The 26,168-nt window shown below is 41.4% G+C and overlaps 2 protein-coding genes across 2 annotated transcripts in view; both read right to left on the bottom strand.

Annotated features, from left to right (window-relative positions):
* Positions 1-7,141: 7,141 nt before the first annotated feature.
* Positions 7,142-8,357, bottom strand: LOC116810492 (uncharacterized). The gene is given in 4 exon segments (XM_032755057.2): positions 7,142-7,316; positions 7,651-7,772; positions 8,083-8,276; positions 8,279-8,357. Coding segments are annotated over 4 exon segments (570 nt in total).
* An 8,581-nt stretch (positions 8,358-16,938) lies between these two features.
* LOC116463898 (zinc finger protein 273) overlaps positions 16,939-26,168 on the bottom strand; it is a 41,486-nt gene continuing 32,256 nt past the window's right edge. Inside the window, exon 5 of the mRNA XM_032757717.2 lies at positions 16,939-18,391. Coding sequence (XP_032613608.1) covers positions 18,309-18,391 — 83 coding nt within the window. The 3' untranslated portion in view covers positions 16,939-18,308. The remainder of the gene's footprint in view (positions 18,392-26,168) is intronic.

Genomic DNA, 26,168 nt, shown 5'->3' on the forward strand with positions numbered 1-26,168 from the left:
CAGACAGGCAGACCGACCCCACGGCAGTGTCTAGGGGTAAATGTTTACAGTTCCTGAAGCCCCAGTGGGCATGTGTTAGAGGGCGCTCTCTTAGTTTGCCGTCTATAGGCAGCTTATATTAACCAGCTCAATTAGACCCCCTTCCTTATCACCAGGACAGGGTGATTTCTGTATCCTGGGGTTTCTTGCCTTGCTGTACCAGAATAATCGGATCACACGTGGGCTTGGAGAATGAGTGTAAAGTTTTATTGAGTGGCAGTAGCTCTCAGCCAATGGGGGAGGCAGAAGGGAGATGTTCTTTCCCTGGAGTTGGGCCGCTTGGTGGCCCTGGCTCTCCTCCGACTGCCTGGACCAAACTCAGCCTAGTCCTACCAGTTGATGGCCTGCTGGTGTGCTGGAGCCTGCGGGTGTGCTCTTCTGCCAGCGTGCTCCTCTCGACGTTGTCGTGATGACCAGCCACTTGCATCTTCTTCTACCGATGTGCTCCTCTCCAAGTCTGGTCACTTGTGTCTCTGCCTTGCTAGAGTCCCGGGTTTTTATAGACCCAGGATGGGGGCATGGTGGGCCAGGGTGGTCCTGGAAAATACATTTGGGCACAAGGGCAGAAGTGCCTGTCCTCACTTAGGTACGTGGGGGTGGAGTACTGGCCAGTGACTGCGCCCTCCTCTACCCAGCAGTTCCCTTCCCCACTTCCATATTATTTAAAGGGACCATGCTCTTCCCTTCCCAGCACTCCTGTATCAGCCTTATGAGGCAACATTTAGTAAGCTGTAGTGAATGGTCAGCCTCTTGGATACCAATAGTCTACCAAAAAGGCTGAACTCATTCTAATTAAATCAGCATGTCTGCATCATTCTGGTGACCCTGTTTTATATTATCCTAGGTACCCTCCTAGAATTAAAATTATCATGAAAAAGCATACCTAACTTTTCATTTTCACAATTGAAAAATTTTGAAAACAATAAATTTAATAATGAACTTCTGCTGATTTTAGAGGGTTCTACTATACTGTAATCCAACATATATATTTCTCTTTTTTTTGGAGACAGAGTCTCACTCCGTCACCCAGACTGAAGTGCAGTGGTGTGATCTCAGCTCACTGCAACCTCAACTTCCCAGATTCAAGCCCTTCTCCTCCCTCAGCCTCCAGAGTAGCTGGGACTACAGGCATGCACCACCACACCTGGTTAATTTTTGTATTTTTACTAGAGATGAGGTTTCAGCATGTTTGCCAGGCTGGTCTCGAACTCCTGACCTCAAGTAATCCACCCACCTTAGTCTCCCAAGGCTGGTCTCGAACTCCTGACCTCAAGTAATCCACCCACCTCAGCCTCCCAAAGTGCTGGGATTACAGATATAAGCCACTGCATCTGTCCATAATGTTAGTATTTCTTGAAAGCATGAACAGTTATGTGGATATTTGCTCTTAGATTAACATAATAAAAGTAACAAAACATTTAAAATTGGATAAAATTAGTCGAAACCACATCTTTTCAATGGCTTAGCATAATTGCCCTGCTTTTTGAAATGGCCAGATTACTAACAAGAAGCAAAGACCAGATTTAGGATTTGCTCCCTTATTAAGTTCTTCATATTTCAGGGCAGTACAAGAATTTCGATAGGTAGGAAAATGCATACAATACACACACATGGCTTTTCTCTGATTTGCTTTAACATTAAAAAATTGAAGATTGCAAATCTAATCTCTTAATTTACAGTAAATTTAAAAAGGATTTATTTTTCCACCAAGAAAATAATTATATAAAATTAATGGGTAACAGATGCCTTTAGCTGCCAGAAAATAGCATGACTAGATTCAGTAAGTATGTAGCCATGCAAATAACAGTCCATTAAATTAAGACCCTAATAGGTGCATGTGGAAAACATTTGTGTGCAATGTTGTGCACCTTCACTCTGCACTTTGTTCTGCCTGTTTACAGAGATACCAGTTTCCTCTGAGTGACTCAGGGTGAATACTGGGAATTGAGAATGCTGTATTCAGAGGGATTACTAGAAACATCGTTAACACATTTTTCCATATTATAAAGACATTTTGTAAATCTTACTCTGCCTCACAAAGGCTTTTAGTAAAAAAAAGTTTCTTTACAGTGCTCAAATTGAATTCATGAAAAATTTCAATATTCTAGGTAAGTCAGAGACACTTGTGTCAACAAAATTTCATAATACATACTTGAATGAGATAAACTCTTCTTAACTAAGAATTTTATTTTATTTTATCACTACATTTAGAGAAGTATAAAAAACCAGTACTTTGAGCCAAATAACAGTGTTTGGCACGTGAGTACCACCCAAATAAGTGCTCTTCATCATCATCATTAAAATGGCAATCCACGTGCTTTCCTGGCACCAGGTGGCCTGTTTTCCACTGATATAAAGTGGAGAAGGCATTGAAATAAGGAGGGTGATATAAATTGAATACCTGTGTGAAATACAACTTATAATAAAAAGTAGAAAGAAATCTTACCACTAATGCATCTCCTATAAAATATCACCAGAAATTAACTGGTTATTATCCTCAGTTTTCCTTCCATGAAAAATGGCAGGGATGCATTGTAAGGAACATCAAAAGAGAATAGATGAAGTAGCCAAAGGAAACAGGTTATCTGATCAGACAGCTAAGTCAAAGGTGAGGAAGCCTCAAAGAATTAACACACTTCAAGCCCTTCGAATATAGGAAGGGTCTATAAGAGAAATTAAACCTCAGTATTTCTCTGCGGAAATAGAATGGGCCGCTTCTTGAGGGTATATTTTCATCTCTCAGGATGGCTACAGTCAGAGGACAGAGGATGGCAAACTCCATTTGCCAGCCTCAAACCAATGGAAAGTCCTTAAAATCCTTCAACAAGCTTTTCACTTAGGAAAGGATAAATCTTATCATTGTGTTCAGAGATTCTTTTCAGGAAGAAAACCTCTAAGTTGGTTAAGTATGTAACCTCTCTAGCTCACTTCCAACAGGAATTGACACAACTGGCAGAAGCCCAACCCCAGGAAATAGGAACACCTCTGTTTAACTCAAGAGATTTGGTATTAGTGAAAACTCTCTCCTTCCCTAAACTCCAACTGGGAAGGGCCCTACACTGATTTTCTTTCAAGTCCCTTGGCAGTAAAAGTTACAGGTATCAAATTCTGAATGCATCCCACTCAAGTCAAAGCCTGAAGAGCTGAGGGAGCAACCTCTGACAGCCCAGAGGAATGTCCTGAATATCAATGTGGAGAAATAGGAGATCTTAACCTGAAAATCATAAAAGATAAGAAGTAACTGAGTGAGAGCTACTCATCTTAATCCCATCTACCTCACCAGATACTTTAAAAAAATATACATTTCCTCTCAAAATTCACCGCCAAATATTAGAACTTCTTTTTAATGCATATTTGCCGGAAATTTCAATTATACATAGAATTGCATTTGTAACTTCATAAATTCCCAAAGGAAAATGTTATAGCTCGGCAAGTAAAGTTTTAAACAGAAACCATTTACCACATCAATTTTGCAGGAATTGTTATATTCACGCTATTACTTGCAATAGAACTGTACAGTGTGGCACCCACAATGTGGAATTCCGGTTGTAAAATTCGAATTGCTGAAATAATTTGCCTAATTATTATCTTTGTAAAAGGATTAGCAGTTGCAGGAAATATTTGGTCAAGGTTGTTTTGCTTATAGCAGGAGTAATAGTTATGGATAGGAAGTAAGCATGAAAGTTTTACTATTGTTAAGTTTGATAGGACTTTGTATTAAAGATTAGTAATATGGTGCACTCTAAGCTATGGAAAGAAGGTTATAAAAAGATTTTATATAAGAAAATATCTTGTATGGTAAATTCTTGTCCTGAAAGGAAATGACTGGTTGTTTAAAGGAAGGATGTTTAGGACAAGTCAGAAATTTTAAGAATCTTGTAAGAGGGCCTGTCATGAAAGAATTTAATAATTAAAGGAAAGAAATTGCTAAGATTAACACTAAAGTTATCTTAGCCACCCAATAACGTATTCTCCCAATGATATCGTAAGTTATAAAAGATGGCCTAAACCTAATATTATTCCCTAATGTCAAGTCATGGGGGAAATGTATGTTTTCTCAAAAGAAATGTTACTTTTATATTAACATTTCTGGCAATATACAGCAACATCTAGTGGAGGCAAACTGGTATTACACTCCATTGGTGTAGCTAACAGCTAACAAACTCTGCTGTCACAGTTATGGTCTATAGGACCTCTACTAACAATGGTAAGCTAAATACTCATATTTTAACCCTATATTTCAAGCCTTCTTGAAAAATTTATCTCTTTTCACCTAGAAACAATTAAACTTCAAATGGTGCTATGAACAGAGCCACACATGGACACACCATTCTTTTGAGAACACTTAGATCAACTTCAGAAGGAGCCCCAACTGCTGTCCCCCTGCCACAGCACTCCTTTTCTTTCTTTTCCTTTTTTCTCTTCTTTTTTTTTTTTTTTTGAGATGTAGTCTCGCTCTGTCACACAGGCTGGAGTGCAATGGCGTGATCTCAGCTCACTGCAACCTCTGCCTCCCAGGTTCAAGCGAGTCTCCTGCCTCAGCTTCTTGAGTAGCTGGGAATACAGGCGGATGCCACCACGCCTGGCTAATTTTTGTATTTTTAGTAGAGATTGGGTTTCACCATGTTGGCTGGTCTTGAACTCCAGACCTCATTATCCACCCACCTTAGCCTCCTAAAGTGCTGAAATTACAGTTGTGAGCCACTGCGCCTGGCCCACAGCACTCCTTTCCAACAGGAAGTACCCAGAGTTATGTTTGCCAAGACCAGCTCAGTCATGGTGACCCTAACCCAGCAGCACTAGAGGAATTAAAGACACACACACAGAAATATAGCATGTGGAGTGGGAAATCAGGGGACTCACAGCCTTCAGAGCTGAGAGCCAAGAGCAGAGATTTACCCACGTATTTATTGACAGCAAGCCAGTGACAAGTATTGTTTCTATAGATTATAGATTAACTAAAAGCACTCCTTACAGGAAACAAAAGCATGGGCCAAAACAAAGGGATGGGCTCTGGCTAGTTATCTGCAGCAGGAACTTGTCCTTAAGGCACAGGTTGCTCATACTATTGTTTGTGGTTTAGAAATGCCTGTAAGTGGTTTTCCACCCTGGATGGGCCAGGTGTTCCTTGCCCTCATTCCAGTAAGCCAATAATCTTCAGTGTGGGCATCATGGCCATCATGAACATGTCACAGTGCTGCAGAGATTTTGTTTATGGCCAGTTTTGGGGCCAGTTTATGTCCAGATTTGGGGGCCTATTCCCTAGCATGTCCCCCTTATTGTTTTTGCAGGGCAATAAAAGAAAAGGCAGCTTTATCACGGTGAGCTACTTCTCGCAAGAGTCAGGATCTGCATCTGCAGACTACACAAAGACAAACAACACAGATTAATAACACAATCATCATTGAAATCACAGAGCTTCCAAGCGTTTTCATCCATTTTAATGGGTCACTGGCTGCTAATCCATCTGCAGCTCCTTCAAGCACTCCAGTTCCTGGTATTAAGGCCAGGGTGCCTGGGATGCTTTAAATATTTGTTCTTTTAACTTTGCAATATCCAAAGACCAGTTTGTAGAGTGTCCTTCTAGATGCTTTTTTATTCATTCCCAAATTATGATCTTATTAAGAGCCATTAATAGTTTCCACAAATCCTTATGTTAAGCTCCTACAGCGGGCCACATCATTTGAGGTTGAGGTGCCACTATACTGCCAAGTTTCCAGATAATAGGAACTCTTGCCATACTTCTTACCATTTCTACCATCTGACTGTTTTGTTCAGACCAGCTGAACATAGTGTGGCCGTGGCACACAGACTCAGAGGTGCAATTCAAGCTCAACATCCCCTTAGGAGACCAATCAATAATGATTCCATAGGAATCATTGTGCAGCACCTCTGCCTGTTCTACAATGCAGTCTTCCCAAACAAGTACATTGATTTTTTCTGGCCAGGTCCAATTCTGTTTACAAATAGGTTTTTGAGGGTGGTATGCCTTAATTATAGGAGCAGATTCATTATGGTAAATACTGAGATCAGAAAGCATGTGTAGCTGTGTCATAGAGTGATTACATCCAGGCATTATTGCCAGCCAAGATTGATAGATACACCCAATAAGTATAATTGTTCTCTGTGTCAGCCCTTGCTGAAGGATGAGTATTCACAGCAATGGTGATCACCGCTGTCATAGCTATCATTAAATTACTCATTGTGACTGGTTGTCCCGCTTTCCTCAGGTTTTCTTCCACCATCTGTGACAGCTTCTTGATCTTTCCCCAAGTAGGTGGCTGTGTTGGACAGGTGTTGCTCGTGACAGTTGGGGTCCTCCTCAGCGTCAGTCTTGACATGGCTGCAGCCGGGGGGTCCTCAGGATTCTCCCAGAATCTCTTCCTCAGTATCTGGCTCATGATAAGGTTTTAGGTGTCTTGATGGTATCCGAATCGGCTGCTGGTTCTGGCCTGAAGAAACACAAGCATAACCTCTACCCCAAGTTATTATTTTACCTATTTCCCAACTTTTTGTTATCAGATCTCTCCACCAAGCAAGTTGTTCTGCTTCTGTCTTTGCAGCTGGTTTCTGTAGACGCTGTTCAGCTGCTGATAGCATCTGGCCTTTAGGCAGGCTCAAAAAATTTAAAGTCAATAATGCTAGATTCAAATGTATATGCAGTGTCCCATAGTCCCTGTTTCCCCCCGCCCCCTCTGTTTTTGCAACTGCTGTTTCAGGGAGAGATTCATTCTTTCCACTATGGCTTGTCCTTGAGAATTATATGGGATAGCAGCAATGTGTTTAATATTCCACATAGAGAAAAATGTAGCTAGAGCTTGGCTAGTATAGCCTGGGGCGTTATCTGTTTTAATTGAAGCTGGAATGCCCATCACCTCAAAACATTGCAAAAGGTGACATTTAATACAGGCAGAAGACTCTCCTGTTTGGCATGTAGCCCAGACAAAGTGAGAAAAGGTGTCCACACATACATGTACATAAGCTAGTCTCCCAAACGAGGGAACATGTGTGACATCCATTTGCTAAAGAGAATTAGGTTCAATCCTCGAGGATTAACTCCTCTTGTAAAAGATGAAGAATGCACCATTTGTCAAGTTGGGCATCACTGGATAATAGCTTTAGCTTCTTTCCAGGTAATGCTGTATCTGCGTTTCAGACCAGAGGCATTAACATGGGTTAAATTGTGAAAGTGTCTAGCATTCGATATTGCAGTAGCAACTAGGCGATCAGCCATTTGATTCCCTTCAGTCAAAGGTCCTGGAAGAGGTGTATGCACCCTAATGTGAGTGATGTAAAAAGGGTGCATTCTACTTCTAACTGCTGTTTGCAATTGGGTAAAGTCATCAGCCGTTCATCTGTATGAAATCATAACTGAGCATTTTCAATTAATTGTGTGGAATGAACCACGTATGAAGAATCAGGAATCACATTAATAGGCATATTAAAAGCAGTCAACACCTCAATTACAGCTATGAGCTCTGCTTTTTGAGCTGAAGTATAGGGCATCTGAAAAACTTTACCTTTCCAGCCAGAATAAGAAGCTTTACCATTACTAGACCCTACAAGGAGCCCAGAAACCCCAAAGCAGGGAGCAAAGGATGTTTCTCCCACCTGGAGCGCAGCCCTGTTGCAGAAGGCACAGTCCCAGCTCGGGGAGCCGGGCAGGGATCCAGGCCTGGTGGCGGAGGGGACGCCCGGGCTGAGCTCACCTGCCGCAGTGGGTCCCAGGGTCCCTGGCTTGTGGAGAGAGGCTGGCGCTGTTCCTTGGCTCCGCTCCCCAACCGACAAAGCGCCAGGAAGTCGGGCTCCCGGCGTCTCCAGGCTCTAGCCCACCCGCGCCCAGGATGCACCCACCGCGTCCCCTCTGCCCCCCCACACGGTGCGGAGTGTCCCGACCCCGCGTCAGCCAGCGGGCCCTGCAGCTCCTGCGGACGCCCAGAAGCGCGGAGCCCCTTCCCACTCCGGCCTGGAGACCACTCCAAACTGGCTCAGCGGCCCTGGGACTCGGGCTCCGGCTCGCATGGTCTAACCCCTCCTGGAGACTGTGTCCTCGCGGGACGCCAGGTCGCTGGAGACCTCTGGGTCGCCCTGGCTCCTGGCGGCTCCTGCTGCCACGCGGTCCGGAACTGGCTTGTCTGACCTGAGAGCGACAGAGCGATGCGGCTGGCGGGGCTGGGGGTCCCCGCTCGGTGGGAGAGCGGCGGGGCTGCTGCTGACTGGAGCAGCCTGGGTCTGTTCGGAACCGTCGCCCTGAGGCCCCTCCGCCCCGCAAACCCTCTAGGTGCGGTTTGGGAGTGAAGCCGGACACCAAACACCATCCACGCTCAGCCCCACGGGGGTCCAGGAGTCCCGAGCCCAAGCCCCTGCACCTGTATTTTAATTTTTTTAAAAAAACCTGAGGGTTAAAGTCAGGCAAGTCAGCTGACTCAGTGTTTGCCTCCTGCTGCCTAGATGTGACCAGCGTCTTTTGCTGGCAGTCAGAGACCAAGCCCCCCCGGGCCCTCCAAGACCCCCTGATTGGTGAGGACATCCTCTGCAATTATGAGCAGCACTGAGGTGCTCCCTACCCAGGGTTACTGCCTAAGCCGGCTAGAGGCCCAGCAGGGGGCACTGGAGCTGTGAGACCCAACCTCCCAGAACCTGCCTCCTCCTGCCCAACGAGGCTGCGCATCCTCACTCAGGGCTGTGAGGGGGAATCAGGGCAGCTCACAGGCTAAGGGACCACTGAAGGCAGTTTTTGTGGACAGGTGACTTTGGAGCCTGGAGGAAGAGTTAGGGGGTGTGTGTGTGTGTGTGTGTGTGTGTGTGTGTGTGTGTGTGAATTATTTCACTTGAAGACATCTACGTGTCTCAGTAGAGTAGGAGTGAACAGCAGCATCCCTGCAGAGGAGCAGCATGTGGACAGAGTCACAGGCTGGTTGGATCACAACAAATCCTTGTGGGTCAAGGAGAGCGGGTTCCTTGGTCAGCTGCGGTCTGGGTTTTGTGTTTGCCTTTTCCTGCTGTTCCAATAAGCCAGGGCACTGGGGCCAGATTGCCCTCAGCCATGGCCAAGTATTCCCTGACAAGCTGGGGAGGACGAATTCCCTTCCCGGCCCAGGGGCACAGGTCACAGCAGCCTCTTCAGTGTGGATCTGAGCTCAGAGAGGGGAAGCAACTGCCTCAGAGTCACAGAGCAGGTCAGTGGCAGGGCCCGTGTCCCTGACCCCCAAGCTCTCTGTCTGAGGAAATATTCCACCCAAGATTATGAGAGTTCTCTGAGCATGGACTCCCTGGGAGGTGAGATCATTTTACCCGTTATCTCTTGTCATCCTCATTGTGTGTGTGGTTTGTATCAATGTCCCCATTGTATGGCAGGAAACTTAGGCACAGTGAGGAGCAAAAGCTTGTGCAAAGCTACAGAGCTCAGAAGTGGCTGAGCTGATCAGACAGGCTTCCTTCACCATTGCTCTGCTCCATTTGGAGGTTGGACAATATGCCTTGGGACCAACAGCCACAGCTTGTGTGGGCTCAGGGGAGATATTCATAAAAAACTAGAATCCATGAAGCTTCCAGCCCCACTCATCTCTGCAGGGACAGGTGGCTGTGCTTGGCACGGGCTCCTTCTTGCTCAAAATAGAGCCTCCTCTTCCAGATAGAGCCTGTTGTCCCGAAGGTGAATGAGGTTGCAGCCCAACCTGGGCAGGGCGATATCTTCCGGGCTAGACTGGAAACTCAAGCCTTGCAGCTGGACAAGTTATGACTTCTGTCCTGCCTCAGTCACTCCTAGGCTGAACGACTCTGGCCACATCGCTCTCTAAGCTGCTGTTTCCTTATCTTTAAGATGGTGACGATGACATCTCTTTCCCACCGTAGCTATTGGTGTTTAATAAGACGTCAGCCTTAGGAGTTGCCCTGCATACTCTCTGGCATTACCCAATGGCTGTATTTGTGAGTCTTCCCTGGTCTATGGGGACCTTCCTGAGGGCAGAGGGCAGGGACCAGGTGTCACTTGACTCAGGACCCAGGCAGACACAGCACAGCCAGAACCAGAGCGGGCAGGGCCTGAGTACGGTTTGGAATCCAGGCATCTGGCCCAGTTTTTCTGGCTCTGTCTTCTTCCCCACCTTTTCCAAACTGATCTGAGGATCAGATCTGCCATGCTGCCCAGACATCATGGTGGCCCCGTCTGAAGAAGCAACCTCAGAATTTCTCTGGTGCCAGCTGGACGACTCAGAGGGAAAAACTGGTCACCAATTTCTGCTTCAAGTGGGTAGGGAAGAAAGCTACCACTTGCAGCTACTTATTATGTATCACCAGCCGGCACTTTTCCTATTTAGTGGTCACCTCAGCTAAGTCATAAAGACACAGAAAGGAGTGCCTCGCCCCAGGTTCACAGCTGATAAGTGGGGTGTGGGAGAGGAGGTGCTGAAATCCACATTTATCTAAACCTTTCAGACTCATGTGCATTTCTCCATTTTTACCACATTGTCCCCTCCTTGGTGACAGCCTGGGCTGCTGCTCCTGCCTCTCACTGGCCTCTCTGCCTCCAAGCTGCCTGTGCCTTAGGAAGCTCCATGTTGTGCTTTCAAACCAGCAGCCCAATCCATCCCTCACCTACTTGTGCCTTTCGATGACTCTCATTGTCCTCAGAAAATGACCCTGGCTCCTAGGTGTCCACACCTTAGTGGCCCTGGGCACAGTGGCTCACACCTGTAATCCCAACACTTTAGGAGGCCGAGGTGGGTGGATCACCTGAGGTCAGGAGTTCAAGGCCAACCTGACTAACATGGCAAAGCCCAGTCTCTACTAAATATACAAAAATCAGCCAGGCATAGTGGCGAGCACCTGTAATCCCAGTTACTCGGGAGGCTGAGACATGAGAATAGCTTGAACCCGGGAGGCAGAGGTTGCAGTGAGCAGAGGTCACGCCATTGCACTCCAGTCTGGGCGACAGGGCAAGAGTCCATCTCAAAAAAAGAAAAAGCATAGAAAAATGAAAAAATGAAATAAGGTGATCTAAACCCCTTCTTTCAGAATCCTGAACCTGATAATCCTGTTGCTATTTGGTGTTAAAAAATGTGCTTCGAGATGTTTCTTTTTCGGGGAGGGGCGGGGGGATGGAGTCTCACTCTGTCACCCAGGCTGGAGTGCAGTGTCACAATTCAGAGATTTTTCTTTAGTGATAATCTCAGCCTCTTTAATGATAATTCACCGGCCTTTGCTGCACTGCCAGGAAACCTTGAGATGTCCCCCTTCCCTCTTTATGAAAATGTGTTATATTTCTAGACAACATGGAAAAATAGAAAAGTACAATTATAAATAAAAAAGCAAGTCACAGATGAAAACTTATGGTAGACTTTAAACCCCCAAAATAGGCAACACTCAAATGTGTATTGTTTATAGATAAAATTGCATAAAGTAAATGATAATACAAAATTCAGATAGTGGTTACATTGGAATAGGAGGTTAATAGGAGACTTCGGAGGTATCCACTTCTCAGGAGTGTGTGAGGGTTTTATGTAGCCAGACTGAAAGTTTCATGAGAGTAGAGACCAATATTTTCTTTTCTTCATTTTATTTCCTAAGCCTAGCAAAAAGGATGGCACATCGTGTCTGCTAACACACACTTTTCAGTTAAATGAATAAATACACGCCCTTGTAAACGGTCAAGCTATGCAGATCAAGACTTTATTATTATTAGTTACTATAGCTAATTAATAGATTCAAATAGAAGGTAATAAACCATAGGATTCAGAAAGTAAATTAAAACTCTTAGTTTCTAAATTTGTGACCATTATAATTACATTTAAATTGCCACGAGTATGAAACATGAAATCTGACTGAAGGCAAGCATAATTTAGAGGAAAAGGCAAAAAAAAAGAAAAAAAAATGAAAACTGACCAGGTCAGATCTGCAAGTTCTACTCTGTGCTGTTTTTTTGTTTTTTTTTTTTTTTTAAAGACAGAGTCTTGCTCTGTCATCCAGGCTGGAGTGCAGTGGTGCGATCTCGGCTTTGCCTCCTGGGTTTAAGCAATTCTCTGCCTGAGCCTCCCGAGCAGCAGGGATTACAGGCGCCCACCATGTCCGGCTAACTTTTGTATTATTAGTAGAGACGGGATTTCACCATCTTGGCCAGACTGGTCTCGAACTCCTGACCTCGTGATCCACCCGCCTCAGCCTCCCAGAGTGCTGGGATTATAGGCATGAGCCACCGCGCGGCCTCCGTGCTATTTATTTTATTTATTTATTTTTGTATTTTTAGTAGAGACAGGGTTTCACCATGTTAGTCAGGCTGGTCTCGAACTCCTGACCTCGTGATCCGCCCGCCTCGGCCTCCCAAAGTGCTGGGATTACAGGCGTGAGCCACCGCGCCCGGCCCTCTGTGCTTCTTTTAAGGAAATAGTTCTCTCTTCTCCTGGTGGAGAGGGAGGCTGGCTGGAGGACCCTGGGCCCCTCTGTCCTCCTAGAGGTGGCAGTCGCTGATGTGTGAGGGGCGCCGCGATGCCCTGGGCCTGAGGCTGCCAGGCCCCGCTCCTCCTCACTCCCCTGGACTCTTCCACGGTGGATGTCTCTGTGCCCCTGCGTCTTCCCGTGCGTCCCTCTGATGAAAGGGGCGGTGGCAGCATGAAGCTGGTGGGAGGAACTGGCCGCAGGCTGAGGAGGGCTCGCCCAGCTGCGGGAAATGCTCTGATTGACCTTGGCTTTCTGTGCACGGAGCTGGGTCTCGCCCCAAGGTTGGAGCCGAGGCGTCCCGGGGCTGAGCGACCCTGGGCGCGGGTGATCGGGCTGCTGCTGCGGTTCCTGCTGTGCTCGGCTGGGCGGCGGCTGATACCAGCGCCCACCAGAAGTGCAGGAGCCATCCCGCAGGCGGGAGGAGGTGCTAGCTAGCCATGGTCCCTGAAAACCAGGCTGTGCTGACAAATCTCACACGCCAGGAACAGAAGAACCCAGAGAAACTGCCCGAGAAACTTGAGCCAAACGGATGGACTGTTGGAGGAGCTGAGGGTGAAGCTGCGGTAACTCCTCAAAGTGGAACAGCAAAGCCAGCACCAGAGATGGACAAGAAAAATAAAATTTCAAAGAAAATTAGAAGAAATCAAAGGCAGATGCTAAAGCAGCGAAAAACCCTCCACACCACAATAGAAACGGAGTTGATGATGGAGTCTGAGAAACGAATCTTAGTCACGAAGGACAGCAGTGAACATGGTCAGGTGCTGAGGATTCTGGTCCACTGGATCCCACCATCCCTGGGACAGTAAATACCATCCCAGTCATCACCCAGCAAGTTACCACCACAGCATTTCCTGTGTGTTCCAAAATGAATAAAGGTGATTCACATCACAAGTGCAAATAAAAAGTCATTTATCATGTTTTTAATCTAAACTGTCACAGTTTACTATTTTGTTCTTTTTGTGCTAAAACATTTGTTTTTCATTATTTGAGACAGTCTCGCTCTGTCACCCAGGCAGGAGTACGGTGATGCAATCTCAGCTCACTGCAACCTCTGCCTCCCGGGTTCAATTAATTCTCCTACCTCAGCCTGTCCAGTAGCTGAAAACTACAGGCGTGTGCTACCACACCTGGCAAATTTTTGTATTTTTAGTGGAGACGGTTTTTCACCGTGTTTGCCAGGCTGGTCACAAACTTCTGACCTCAGGTGATGCACCTACCTCGGACTCCCAAAGTGTTGGGATTACAGGCGTGGGCCATCCCATCCGGCCAAACATTTGTTTTTCATATATTTTTATTTTTTTAAGGCAGAGTCTCACTCCTGCCCAGGCTGGAGTGCAGTGGCATGATCTCAGGTCACTGCAGCCTCTGCCTTGTAGGTTTGAGCAATTCTCCTGCATCAGCCTCCCAAGTAACTGGGATTACAGGTACCTGCCACCACGTCCAGCTAATTTTTGTATTTTTAGTAGAGACAGAGTTTCACCATGTTGGCCAGGCTGGTCTTGAACTCCTGACCTCAGGTGATATACTTGCTTTGGCCTCCCAAAGTGCTGGGATAACAGGCATGAGCCACCACGCCCAGCCACATTTGTTTTTTAAAAGTGGCAGCCACAGTTCCTGTCTAGATATATTTTGAACTTTTGTATGTTACGTGTAACATAAAAAACTGTTATGTTTTAGATAATGTAAGATTGGTGTACACAAACTTTACAGATTACTGTAGGGTTCAGCAAATGATGTATATAATGACATTTATATCTCTAGTTTTTGATGTATAAATCTTCCTTGAGAAAAGATTGGCTTCTTTAAAAAATGACTCCACAAATTCAGGTTTATTTTATAAAATGGCACAGTAGTAAAAAAAAAAAAAAAAAATTATTTATTTATTTTTTTGAGACAAGGTTTCACTCTTTTTGCCCAGGCTGGAGTGCAATGGCATGATCTCAGCTCACTGTAACCTCCACCTCCCGGATTCAAGTGATTCTCCTGCCTCCTCTTCCTGAGTAGCTGGGATTACAGGCACGCACCACCGTGCCCAGGTAATTTTTGTATAATTAGTAGAGACAGGATGGTTAAGCTGGTCTTGAACGCCTGATCTCAGGTGATCCGCCTGCCTCAGCCTCCCAAAGTGTTGGGATTACCGGCGTGAGCCACTGCGCCTGGCCTAAAAATGGATATTTTTAATTAATAATTTGTGTTTTCAAACATGCTGAAGTCTTGTTTTAGTAAGTCTGGGGATAGCTGACTAATTTTTTGTTTTTTTATGGGGTGTTCAAAAATTTTGATTGATGAGTAAACAAATAATTTTTTTTTCAAATTTCATAGATCTATGAAAGTGTCAAATATATTTTTAATTAAAAAATGTCTTTCAGTATTGTTTCAGGGATTTAGGTCTAGTTGAATCTGCTCAACCTGTTAATCATTGTCTCCTGCCAGATTCCAAATCACTGTCAGTGTGCCTGTATGACTCTTCTTTCCATAGTCTTTGAATTAAATTTGTGTTACTTCTTTGAATGTTATATAATACAGCTCATACGTTTCAAAAGAAACCACAAGGTAAAATAAAATGAGTTATGACTTAGTATAGAGAAGCTGTTAGCAATTCAGTATTACGTATACAGATGGATGTGGCTCAACAAGAATTTAGACAAAAATATTGAACTATAACAGGTTGCCATGACTTAGTCTCTAATGAGTTTATAGATAAATATATATTTCAGCACATATATCCAGTTGTGTTCAGTACCTCTGAAGGTGGTGTATCAAGAATTCCTATGTTACTGGCTGAGAAAACAGACTCTGCTGTTACCTAAGAAGTCAACTGGAAGGCGGGCCGGGCGCTGTGGCTCATGCCTGTAATCCCAGCACTTTGGGAGGCCAGGGCAGGTGGATCACCTGAGGTCAGGAGTTCGAGAACAGCCTGGCCAACATGGTGAAACTCTGTCCCTACTAAAAATACAAAAATTAGCCGGGTGTGGTGGCACACGCCTGTAATCCCAGCTACTCAGGAGGCCGAGGCAGGAGAATCGCCTGAACCTGGGAGGTGGAGGTTGCAGTAAGCAGAGATTGCACCATTGCACTCCAGCCTGGGCAACAAGAGCAAAACTCTGTCTTGGGGGAAAAAAAAATACATCAACTGGAAGGCATTTTTATAACCTTGCACCACATAGCTAAAAGCTGAAAGGTAGTACTAACAAATGCAAACTACATCACCTGGAAAACGGTAATCCAGAATGTCACTTTCGATATTTAAGTATTTGAATTTTTGATACAAAAATTTTGGTAAAATAAAGCTTTTGGTAAGCTTTGTGTAGCTTGACATCAGCATAAAGTAGGAAAATATCTTAAAAACAAAAACCTACACCAAAAAAAACTAACCAATGCTTATATATTGATCTTTGTGCTGTGGGAGTCCAAAGCAAAACATTTGGTGAACTTGATATTTATTTTGAGCATATTGGCATACTGATAAAATTATTTGAGTGATACATGTCCACATCTCAAAAATACAGCCTTGTACTATGAATAATAAATGCAAAGTCTTTTTCCTGAAGAGGATCCTGATTCTCAACCCAATATACATGGTAATGCTTTCTATTGGTTCCTCCAAACTGAGGCCTCATTAAGGCTCAAATACGGAGTGAGAGGGACCCAGCAACAGACAATGTGAAACAAGAAGGATGAGGTAACATAGTCAGCTCTTAATGCTCAGGAATTGCCTGGGGAATCCCAATGTAATGATGTCAACTATAAAGCTTACTGGGTTAAAAAAAAAAAAAAAAAAAAAAAAAGCTGAAAATTCCATGAGTTGACTTTGGTGGGAAGGAGACTCTAGAATTTTAAGCAGTTGTGCCAAAAGGATTGAGTCAGAATGACATTTATCTAAGGATTATTAAGGCAAAGGTTTACAAACACATAAGTATTTGTTGCAAATCTTATTACCGTAGCAATATTCTTTTCTGTAATGTCAGCTTCCCCAAGCTAGGGATGCCATAGACAAACTAAGACAAGTGCCTAATATGTTGTAGGTAATTAGTTTCTAATTTCAACAAACTTTCAATAAACTCTGTTTCATGTATAAATCTCACTGAAAAGCACTATGCAGTAGCTATTTCTCTCAGTGATTTCTGGGATTTTCTGTTGCTTGATTCAAAACCAACCTTATTTGAACTCAATCATTTCTAAAGTTCCAAATGTAATAACAAAGGAGAGTAGAAATGAAACCAAGTCACCCCACGCACTTCATGTCCAATATATTTGGTTCTGCAAATGAACCAAAAACCACACAAGCTAAATAGTGAGTTTAAAATTCAACCTAATTTCAATTGTAGCAGTCAAAACCATATGCTAAAATTAGCAAAGCCACAATGCAGAATCCCTTAGGCTGTTATTCCAGGAAAAATAATAAAATTCTTATTTTGGCATTTTTCAGAAAGAATACACTAAATATGACAAAATATACCCAGTTATTAAAAATCTTTGAAATATAAACTCTTATTCTTAAATATTTGCTATATTTAGAAGAGCCTTTCAGTGAAAAATGCTTATAGCTACTATGTATAAATTAAAACAGCCCTTGGAAAAATAGTATCTTTTATTAATAATGTAGATTGAAGCTCCAAGGATGTAAAATAATTTCTTTTGGGCACATAGCTCATGTCCCAAATCAAGCTCAAATGAAGATAGGTAACAGTCATAAGTTATATTATTAAATTAAAATACTTCTAGAAATAAAAATAAAAGCAGAGTTATAAAAACAAAAACAAATTTAAAAAAGGAAGTGGATTCCTCACAATTACTCCTAAGGTATGAACTAAACCTAAGTGTTAATCAACTGGTGAATGAATATAGAAAATATGGCATATTTACACAATGAAATGCTATTCTGCCCTTCAAAACAAGCAACTCTTGTTATTTGCAACATCAATGAACCTGGAGGACATTATGCTAAGTAAAATAAGTCAGTAGAGAAATGAACCCACTTAATATTATTTCTTTTCTTTTCCTTTTTTTTTTTTTTGAGACGGAGTTTTTCTCTTGTTGCCTAGGCTGGAGTACAATGGCGTGATCTTGGCTCACTGCAAACTCCACCTCCCGGATTCAAGCAATTCTCCTGCCTCAGCCTCCAGAGTAGCTGGGATTACAAGCATGCGCCACCATATCTGGCTAATTCTTCATTTTCACTAGACAGGGTTTCTCCATGTTGGTCAGGCTGGTCTCGAACTCCTGACCTCAGGTGATCTGCCCGCCTGGGTTTCCCAAAGTGTTGGGATTCCAGGTGAGAGCCACCTGCCCGGCCACATAATATTATTTTCTATGTCGAGTGTACAAAAAATTTAAAAGATAGAAGCAGAGAGTAGAATGATGATTGCCTGGAATTGGGGGTGGAGGAGATGTTGGTCCGAAGTAATGGGTCTTCCTTATGTCTCTTACCTTAACATATAAGCTATTCTTCTCTGTTTTGATTCACTAGGGAATGGAATTATATCCTGAAAATCCAAACTGAAGGAATTATATATTTGTTAAAGCAATGCAGGCTGTATACTGAAATTTCAGAGGCTTAGAAAAATAACATATCTTCTGCTCACATCACCATCCCCTGTGGTTTTCTTTTTTCCTTTCTTTTTCTTTTCTTGCTTTTTTCTTTCTTTCTTTCTTTCTTTCTTTCTTTCTTTCTTTCTTTTCTTTCTTTCTTTCTTTCTGGTTAAGAGGACTTCTTCGTGATCTTTCAGGAATCACATTATATTTTATTTACTATCTGCATTCTTTTTCTTCAGTGACTACATTTAAAAAGAGATGCAGAGAAGACACATTTGCTTCTTATCCACACGTCACTTTCACTCACTATTAGTCAATGTTGGTAGAGCTGAGAATAGCAGTTTCCTGGCAGGACAGCCACTTCTTAGCAATATAGAAATCACTGAAAGAAAAGTATAAGTCTTTCATAAAAAGCTAATGTATTTTAGGCAAAATAAGCATATGAATCATAGTAAAATGCTTCTGGTAAAATAAAGACTCATTTTGTTGATTTCTATTGCGCCAGGTAATATTTCACCAAAGGCTAGCAAATGTATAGCCAAAAAAGTAATATTGTTTAAAATAAGAATATTGTGAATAAAGTTATTCTGTCAATAGAACAACATTACGACTTCATACAATAGTCTTACCTGTAGCTGTACAACATCAAATGCTTTTTATTAAAAATTGTATTTTATACGAGTATTCAATTTCTATCACCTTTCTTCTCTATTTCAATGCCTTCTTCACTTTACACCAATAAAAAACAAGCCAGCTGGTGCCAGGAAAGCACATGGTGCTATTGCCATTTTAATGATGACAATGAAGAGCACTCATTTGAGTAGCACTTGTGTGCAAAACACTGTTATTTAACACAAAGTACTGGTTTTCTATTTTTCCCTAAATTTACTGATAAAATTTTTAGCTAAGAAGACTTTATCGGCCAGGCGCGGTGGCTCACGCTTGTAATCCCAGCACTTTGGGAGGCTGAGGCAGGCGGATCACGAGGTCAGATCGAGACCACGGTGAAACCCCATCTCTACTAAAAATACAAAAAATTAGCCGGGCGTGGTGGCGGGCTCCTGTAGTCCCAGCTACTCGGAGAGGCTGAGGCAGGAGAATGGCGTGAACCTGGGAGGCGGAGCTTGCAGTGAGCCGAGATTGCGCCACTGCACTTCAGCCTGGGTGACAGAGCGAGACTCTGTCTCAAAAAAAAAAAAAAAAAAAAAGAAGACTTTATCTCATTCAAGTGTGTTTTATAAAATTTGGTTGACATTTAAGTGTCTCTGACTTACCTGGAATATTATAATTTTTCATGAATCCAGGTTGAGTATATAAATAAACAATCTTTTACTAAAAGCCTTTCTGAGGTAGAGTAGGATACATCAAATTTTATTATAATATGGTAAAAGTGTGTTAACCACGTTCCCAGTAATCCCTCTGAACACAGAATTCTCAGTTCCCAGTACTCACATAGAGTCACTTAGGGGAAATTGGTATCTCTGTAAGCAGGCAGAAGAAGGTGCCCAGTGGAGGTGCACCACATTACATGGAAATGCTGTCCACATGCACCTATGGGGTCTTAATTTAATTGGGCTGTCATTTGCATGGCTACTTACCGAATCTGGTCATACTGTTTTGGCAGCTAATGGCATTTGTTCCCCATCAGTTTTCTACAATTATTTGCTTTGCTGAAAAATAAATCTTTTGCTAATTGAAAGACCAGATTTGCAATTTTCAATTTTTACATGTGAAAGCAAATCAGAGAATAATAATATGTGTATGTAGCATGCATTTTCCTGCCTATCAAAATTCTTCTTGTATTGCCTTGGAAACCCTAGGAAGCTACCTGAAGAATTCTCCCTTCAAGTTGTTTAGCCAGGATTTTAGATTTCAAAAGATCCAGAACTTAATAATTGAGCAAAGCAAAAATCTTGTCTTTGCTTCTTTTTAGTAATCTGGTCACTTCAAAAAGCATGGAAATTATGCAAAGCTATTGATTTTTTATCAATTTTTGATTAATTTTATCCCATTTCAAATGTTTTCTTTAACTGTTACTTTTATCTTGTTAAACTAAGAGAAACTATCTACATAGCTGTTTATGCATTCACCCCTGTAATCCCAACACTTTGGGAGGCTGAGGTGAGTGGATCACTTGAGGTCAGGAGTTCCAGACCAGCCTTGCCAATATGGCGAAACCCTATTTCTACTAAAATGTAAAAATTAGCTGGGCATAGTGGTGTGCACCTGTAATCCCAGTTACTTGGGAGGCTGAGGCAGGAGAATAGCTTGCGCCCGGGAGGCAGAAGTTGCAGTGAGCTGAGATCACCACTGCACTCCAGCATAGGTGACAGAGCGAGACTCCGTTTCAATAAATAAATAAAAAATAGGTGCAGAATAAGCGTTTGGCAAAATTCAACATATGCTCATGATAAATCTCTGAATAAAATAGGTATAGGACAAATGCACCTCAAGCCAATATATGCCAGATATACCAAAAAAAATGCACGGCTAACAACATATTAAGCAAGGAAATGTAAGCTTTTACTCTAAAAGCTAGAACAAGACAAGAATGCCCAATTCGGTCAGTCTTATTAAACATAGTATTAAATGTCCAAGTCAGAAAATTTAGAGAATAAAATCAAAGGCATCCAGCTTGGAAAAAAAGCTAAATTATCCCTGTTTACAGATGACATACTCTTAGGTATAGAAAAGCCTAAGACTTCACTTAGAACTAATAAACAAATTTATTAAACTTGCAAAATACAAAATCAACACACACGAGTCAGTAAGTGATTAAAGAAATTGTCTTTCTACACAAGAACAATTAACTATCTCAAAATGAAATTAAAAGCAATCTCATCTACAATAAATGTAATATCTACACTTTGAAATCAGTTTAACCAAAAAGTTAAAACACCTTACATTATAATCTAAAGAACATTAAAGGAAGAAATTAAATACTACACCAATAAAGAAATAGTACTAATTCATGAAATGGCATTAATATTATTAAATATCCATATTACAGAAAATAATCTGCAGATATAACACAATGTTTATCAAAATACCAGTGACATACTTAATAAAAATTAAAAATATATATATCTAAAATTTATATGGTATCCCACAAAAGATCCTGTATAGCCAAAGCAATCAAAAAAAAAAAAAAAAACTAAAGTTATTACCCTACCTGACTTTGAAATATACTACCAAGCTATAGTACTCAAAACAGTATGGTACTTGAATAAAAATAGACACATATGCCAGTGGAGCAGTAAAGACAAACCACAAAAATATCCATGTATTTACAGCTAACTCAATTTAAATATAGCTAACGCTTTCTTAGGGAAAGGGTAGTATCTTCAATAAATGGTGCTGAGAAAATTATAGCAACATGCAGAGCAATATAATAAGACCCTCATTTCACACCATATATAAAAATCTACTCAAATAGTTTAATTATTTAAATGTAAGCCCTGAATCTCTGAAACTACTACAAAAAATATAGAGTAAAAGCCCCATTACATTGGTCTAGGCAGTAATTCTTTTGATTTAACCTCAAAATCCCAGAGAATCAAAGGTAAAATTGATGTCAGATTACTTCAAATTATTAATAAAAAGCTGCTGAAAAAAGTCCAATACAACAAACAGGACAAGAAAAGTAAAAAATGGGACAAAATATTTGCAAACCATACATGTGACAAGACGTTAATATAAAAAAATATGTAAGAAACTTGGCCAGGCTGCAGGCTCATGCCTGTAATTCCAGCACTTTGGGAGAACAAGGCGGGCAGATCACCTGAAGTCAGGAGTTAGAGACCGGCCTGGCCAACATGGTGAAACCCCGTCTTTACTAATAATACAAAAATTAGCCAGGCATGGTTGTGGGGGCCTGTAATCCCAGGTACTTGGGAGGCTGAGGCAGGAGAATCACTTGAACCCAGGAGGCAGAGGTTGCAGTGAGCCAAGATTGCACCACCGCACTCCAGTCTGGGCAACAGAGTGAGACTCTGTCTCAAAATATGTGTGTGTGTGTGTGTGTGTGTATGTTATGTATATATGTATCTGTGTACATATATATGTATATACATATATACATATATGTATGTATGTATGTGTGTATATATATGAAACTCAAATGACTACACAATAAAAAACAAATAACTATTAAAAATGAGTAAAAGGCCTAAGTAAATATTTTTCAAGAAAAGGCATACATATGGCCAACAGATACATTTAAAAATGCTAAATGTCAATTATTATTAGAGAAAAGCAAGCCAAAAAACCAAAAAAAACCTATGAGATATCAACTCACTCCTGTTACAATTACTCCTATTAAAAAGAAAAAAAGCATTGGTAAACATAAGAAGAAAATGAAATGTTTGCACACTGTTGGCTTAAATGTAAATGAGGACAGCCATTATGAAAAACAAAACAGAGATTCCTTAAAAAATTAAAAATCAAACTACTGTATAATATAGCAATTCCACTATGGTATATATATCCCAAACAAAATCAGAATGAAGAAACATCTGCACTTCTATGTTGTTTGCAACACTCTTCACAATGGCCAAAACATGGAATCAACAGTTCAACATCTAATGAGTAAATAAAGAGAATGTAGTGTATGTACACAATGGAATACTATTCACCTTTTAAAAAGAAAATTGTATTATTTTCAATCACATGGATTAACCTGAAGGACTCTATATTAGTTGAAATAAACTAGGCAGAGAAAGATTAATATCTCATAATTTCACTTACACATGCTTTTTTTTTTTTTTTTTTTTTGAGACGGAGTTTCACTCTTGCCCAGGCTGGAGTGCAGTGGCGAGATCTCGGCTCACTGCAAGCTCCGCCTCCCAGGTTCACGCCATTCTCCTGCCTCAGCCTCCTGAGTAGCTGGGACTACAGGCGCCCGCCACCACGCCTGGCTAACTTTTTGTATTTTTAGTAGAAACGGGGTTTCACCGTGTTAGCCAGGATGATCTTGATCTCCTGACCTCGTGATCCGTCCGCCTCGGCCTCCCAAAGATTACAGGCGTGAGCCACTGCATCCAGCCTACACATGCATTCTAAAAAAATTAATCTCACGGAAGTACAGAGCAAAATGGTGATGACCAGATGCCAAGGTATTTAGAAGAAAGTGAGGTTTGGAAAGATGTCTGTCAAAGAATACATAATTATAGTTAAATAAGAGGAATAAGTTCAAAAGATTTTTCTGTACAGCATGGTGACTATAGTTCATAATAATGTATTTGTATATGCTAAGACAATACTGAAAAAATGAAAAGTGCTAAGAAAATGTGAAGTGCTCTCACCACAAAATGTTAACTATGTGAGGTAAAGCACTAACCTGGAATTAAGCATTTGACATTGTATACATACTTCAAAACATCATGTTTTACAGAAAAAAATGCACATTTTATGTCACATCAAAAAATTCATTTTTAAAACATTATAGAAAGATAACAATGTTTCAAATACTGTGTCTTTTTCATAAACTTGGCTGAATAATATCAAAAATACTTAGTTCTTGTGTGGTTTTTGTCATCTGTCGTAATCACAGAAACTCTGATATTTAACAGCATGTTCTGGACCCAGTACAGCCCATGGGAAAAGCCAATGTACTTTATGGTTTTTACTTCAAGCTTGGGGTACCTGGAGATTCTGGTACAGATGGTAATGGTATGAAAGACATTAAAAGGGCAGGTGTTGCTTATGGTCCCATGACACCACCATATTTTTGCAAATATGCTTGCAAAAAAATAGAAAACATTTTAATCCAAAAGTTGCCCTGATCTCCAAAAGTTTTTCAGAGAAAATGAACAAGGAGTTGGCTACAGATAGATGACTAAGAATAAAAACTGTAGACTGAACTTCACCAACCAAAAAAAATATGTATATTAAGAAAGTGAGACCGGGCGCAGTGGCTCACGCCTGTAATCCCGACACTTCGGGAGGCTGAGGTGGGTGGATCATCTGAGGTCAGGAGTTCGAGACTAGCCTGGCCAACATGGCAAAACGCTGTCTCTACTAAAAAGTACAAAAATTAGCCAGGCGTGGTGGCAGGTGCCTGTAATCCTAGCTACTCAGGAGGCTGAGGCAGGAGAACAGCTTGAACCTGGGAGGCGAAGGTTGCAGTGAGCCGAGATTGCGCCACTGCACTCCAGCTTGGGTGACAAGAGTGAAACTCCATCTAAAAAAGAAATTCCTCCAAATTGTATTATCAATATGGAAAAGAAATACTATTCCAAATTTCAAGTCAACAGAAGTCATTTTATTTTGCAATGTTTTACAGTCACACTTAAAAATAGATTCTGTGTGAAAACGTTACTCCCGCGTTCAAATCATTCTCCTGCCTCAGCCTTCAAAGTAGCTGGGACTACAGGTGCACACGACCACAGCTGGCTAATTTTTGTATTTTTAGTAGAGACAGGGTTTCACCATGTTGGCCAGGCTGGTTTCACACTCCTGGCCTTAAGTAATTCACCCAGCTCAGGCTCCCAAAGTGCTGGGATTACAGGCATGAGCCACCGTGCCCAGATTTACCATTAGCTCTCTTAAAAATTTAATTTCTGGCCAGGCGCAGTGGCTTGCGCCTGTAATCCCAGCACTTTGGGAGGCAGAGGTGGGCGGATCACCTAAGGTCGGGAGTTCACGACCAGCCTGACCAACATGGAGAAACCCTGTCTGTACTAAAAATACAAAATTAGCCGGGTGTGGTGGCACATGCCTGTAATCCAAGCTACTCAGGAGGCTGAGACAGGAGAATCAAACCCGGGAGGTGGAGGTTGTGGTGAGCCAAGATCGCGCCATTGCACTCCAGCCTGGGCAACAAGAGTGAAACCTCATCTCTAAATAAATAAATAAATTTCTAACATATTTTCTAGCAAATTTTATATTTGCCACACTTTGTTAAGAATCTAGTAAGATTTTTTTTTTTTTTTTTTTTACAAACAGTTAAAAACAATGCTAAGTGATTTAATCCTCTCACCTGTGGACAGTGTATGCCTTTTATCTTAATTAACAATCTGAGAGTTATATTGATAAACAAACTCACCAATTAAAACCAATTTTTCAGTGCACTAAAAATACCAAATTTCTCATCAAAACTTACTAAATTACCATGTGAAATGACATGGCATAAAGACAACAGCGAGAAAACTGTAACCATAACACAGAAAAAGATGAGCTGTGATGCATACATTGTTGGAATACACATAAGACAAACAAAACTGAATATAATTAGAAAATAACCAGAATTTCTCTTTATATTCAGCAGAATTCAGCTTTGCAGCCCGGAAAAAAAAATGTCCTCTCCACAAGAAGAATCAATGTTACTGTTTCACCATTGATATATTCCATTTCTGACTTGAAGTTACAAACTAACTTCAACAGGAATATTTATGTCTTACTATGGAGCATCCGTTATAGAGCAAGCACTGTCATGTTTGTCTGCTATGTTTATATATAACAGCATCCTCATGACTCAGGAAGCCTCCCTAGTACTTACTTGAACAAATTCAATAGATAAATAATTTTACTTATGTAAATTATGAAAAGTGAAAGAAAGAATAACTTTAAAAAAGTAGGCTTACATAGGGTTCTCCAATTAAAAGAACAAAGGGCAATATTTTAACTAAATAAATAAAATATAACTTAATAGACTAATAGTAAAATTACATCTAAAAATTACTTTTTGTGCACTACTAAATTTTATAAAAAACCCAAAACCAAAACCAAAAAAACATGAATTTGAGAGTTGAATTACATTATTATTCACTTTTCAAAAAACCTGTAATTTTTTTCCCAAGAAACGTGTACTCTGAATGTAAATATACCTCTGCAAAAAACTTGTTCACTATTGGTTATCTACCAACTTCTGTTTTGGATAACTTTCTGTACTCAGCACTCTGATTTTATGTAATGTCTGAAGTGTCAGTATCTTAGATATCTGTACTGTGAATTCTCTGATATTTATATAAACCTAATTTTGGATCATTTCTTTCATATTTACTGCTGCATTTGCAAAAATATATTTTAGTGTAATTCCTCTCATGTTTTCTAAGCTGTTGTTGAAAAAAATATTTTTCCAAATTCATTACACTCATAGGGTTTTTCTCCAATATAAATTTCCTGGTATTGAACAAAATTTGAACAACTGCTTCGGGGTT

This window comes from Hylobates moloch, unplaced genomic scaffold, assembly GCF_009828535.3.
Source record: "Hylobates moloch isolate HMO894 unplaced genomic scaffold, HMol_V3 SCAFFOLD_1, whole genome shotgun sequence".
Lineage (NCBI taxonomy): Eukaryota > Metazoa > Chordata > Mammalia > Primates > Hylobatidae > Hylobates > Hylobates moloch.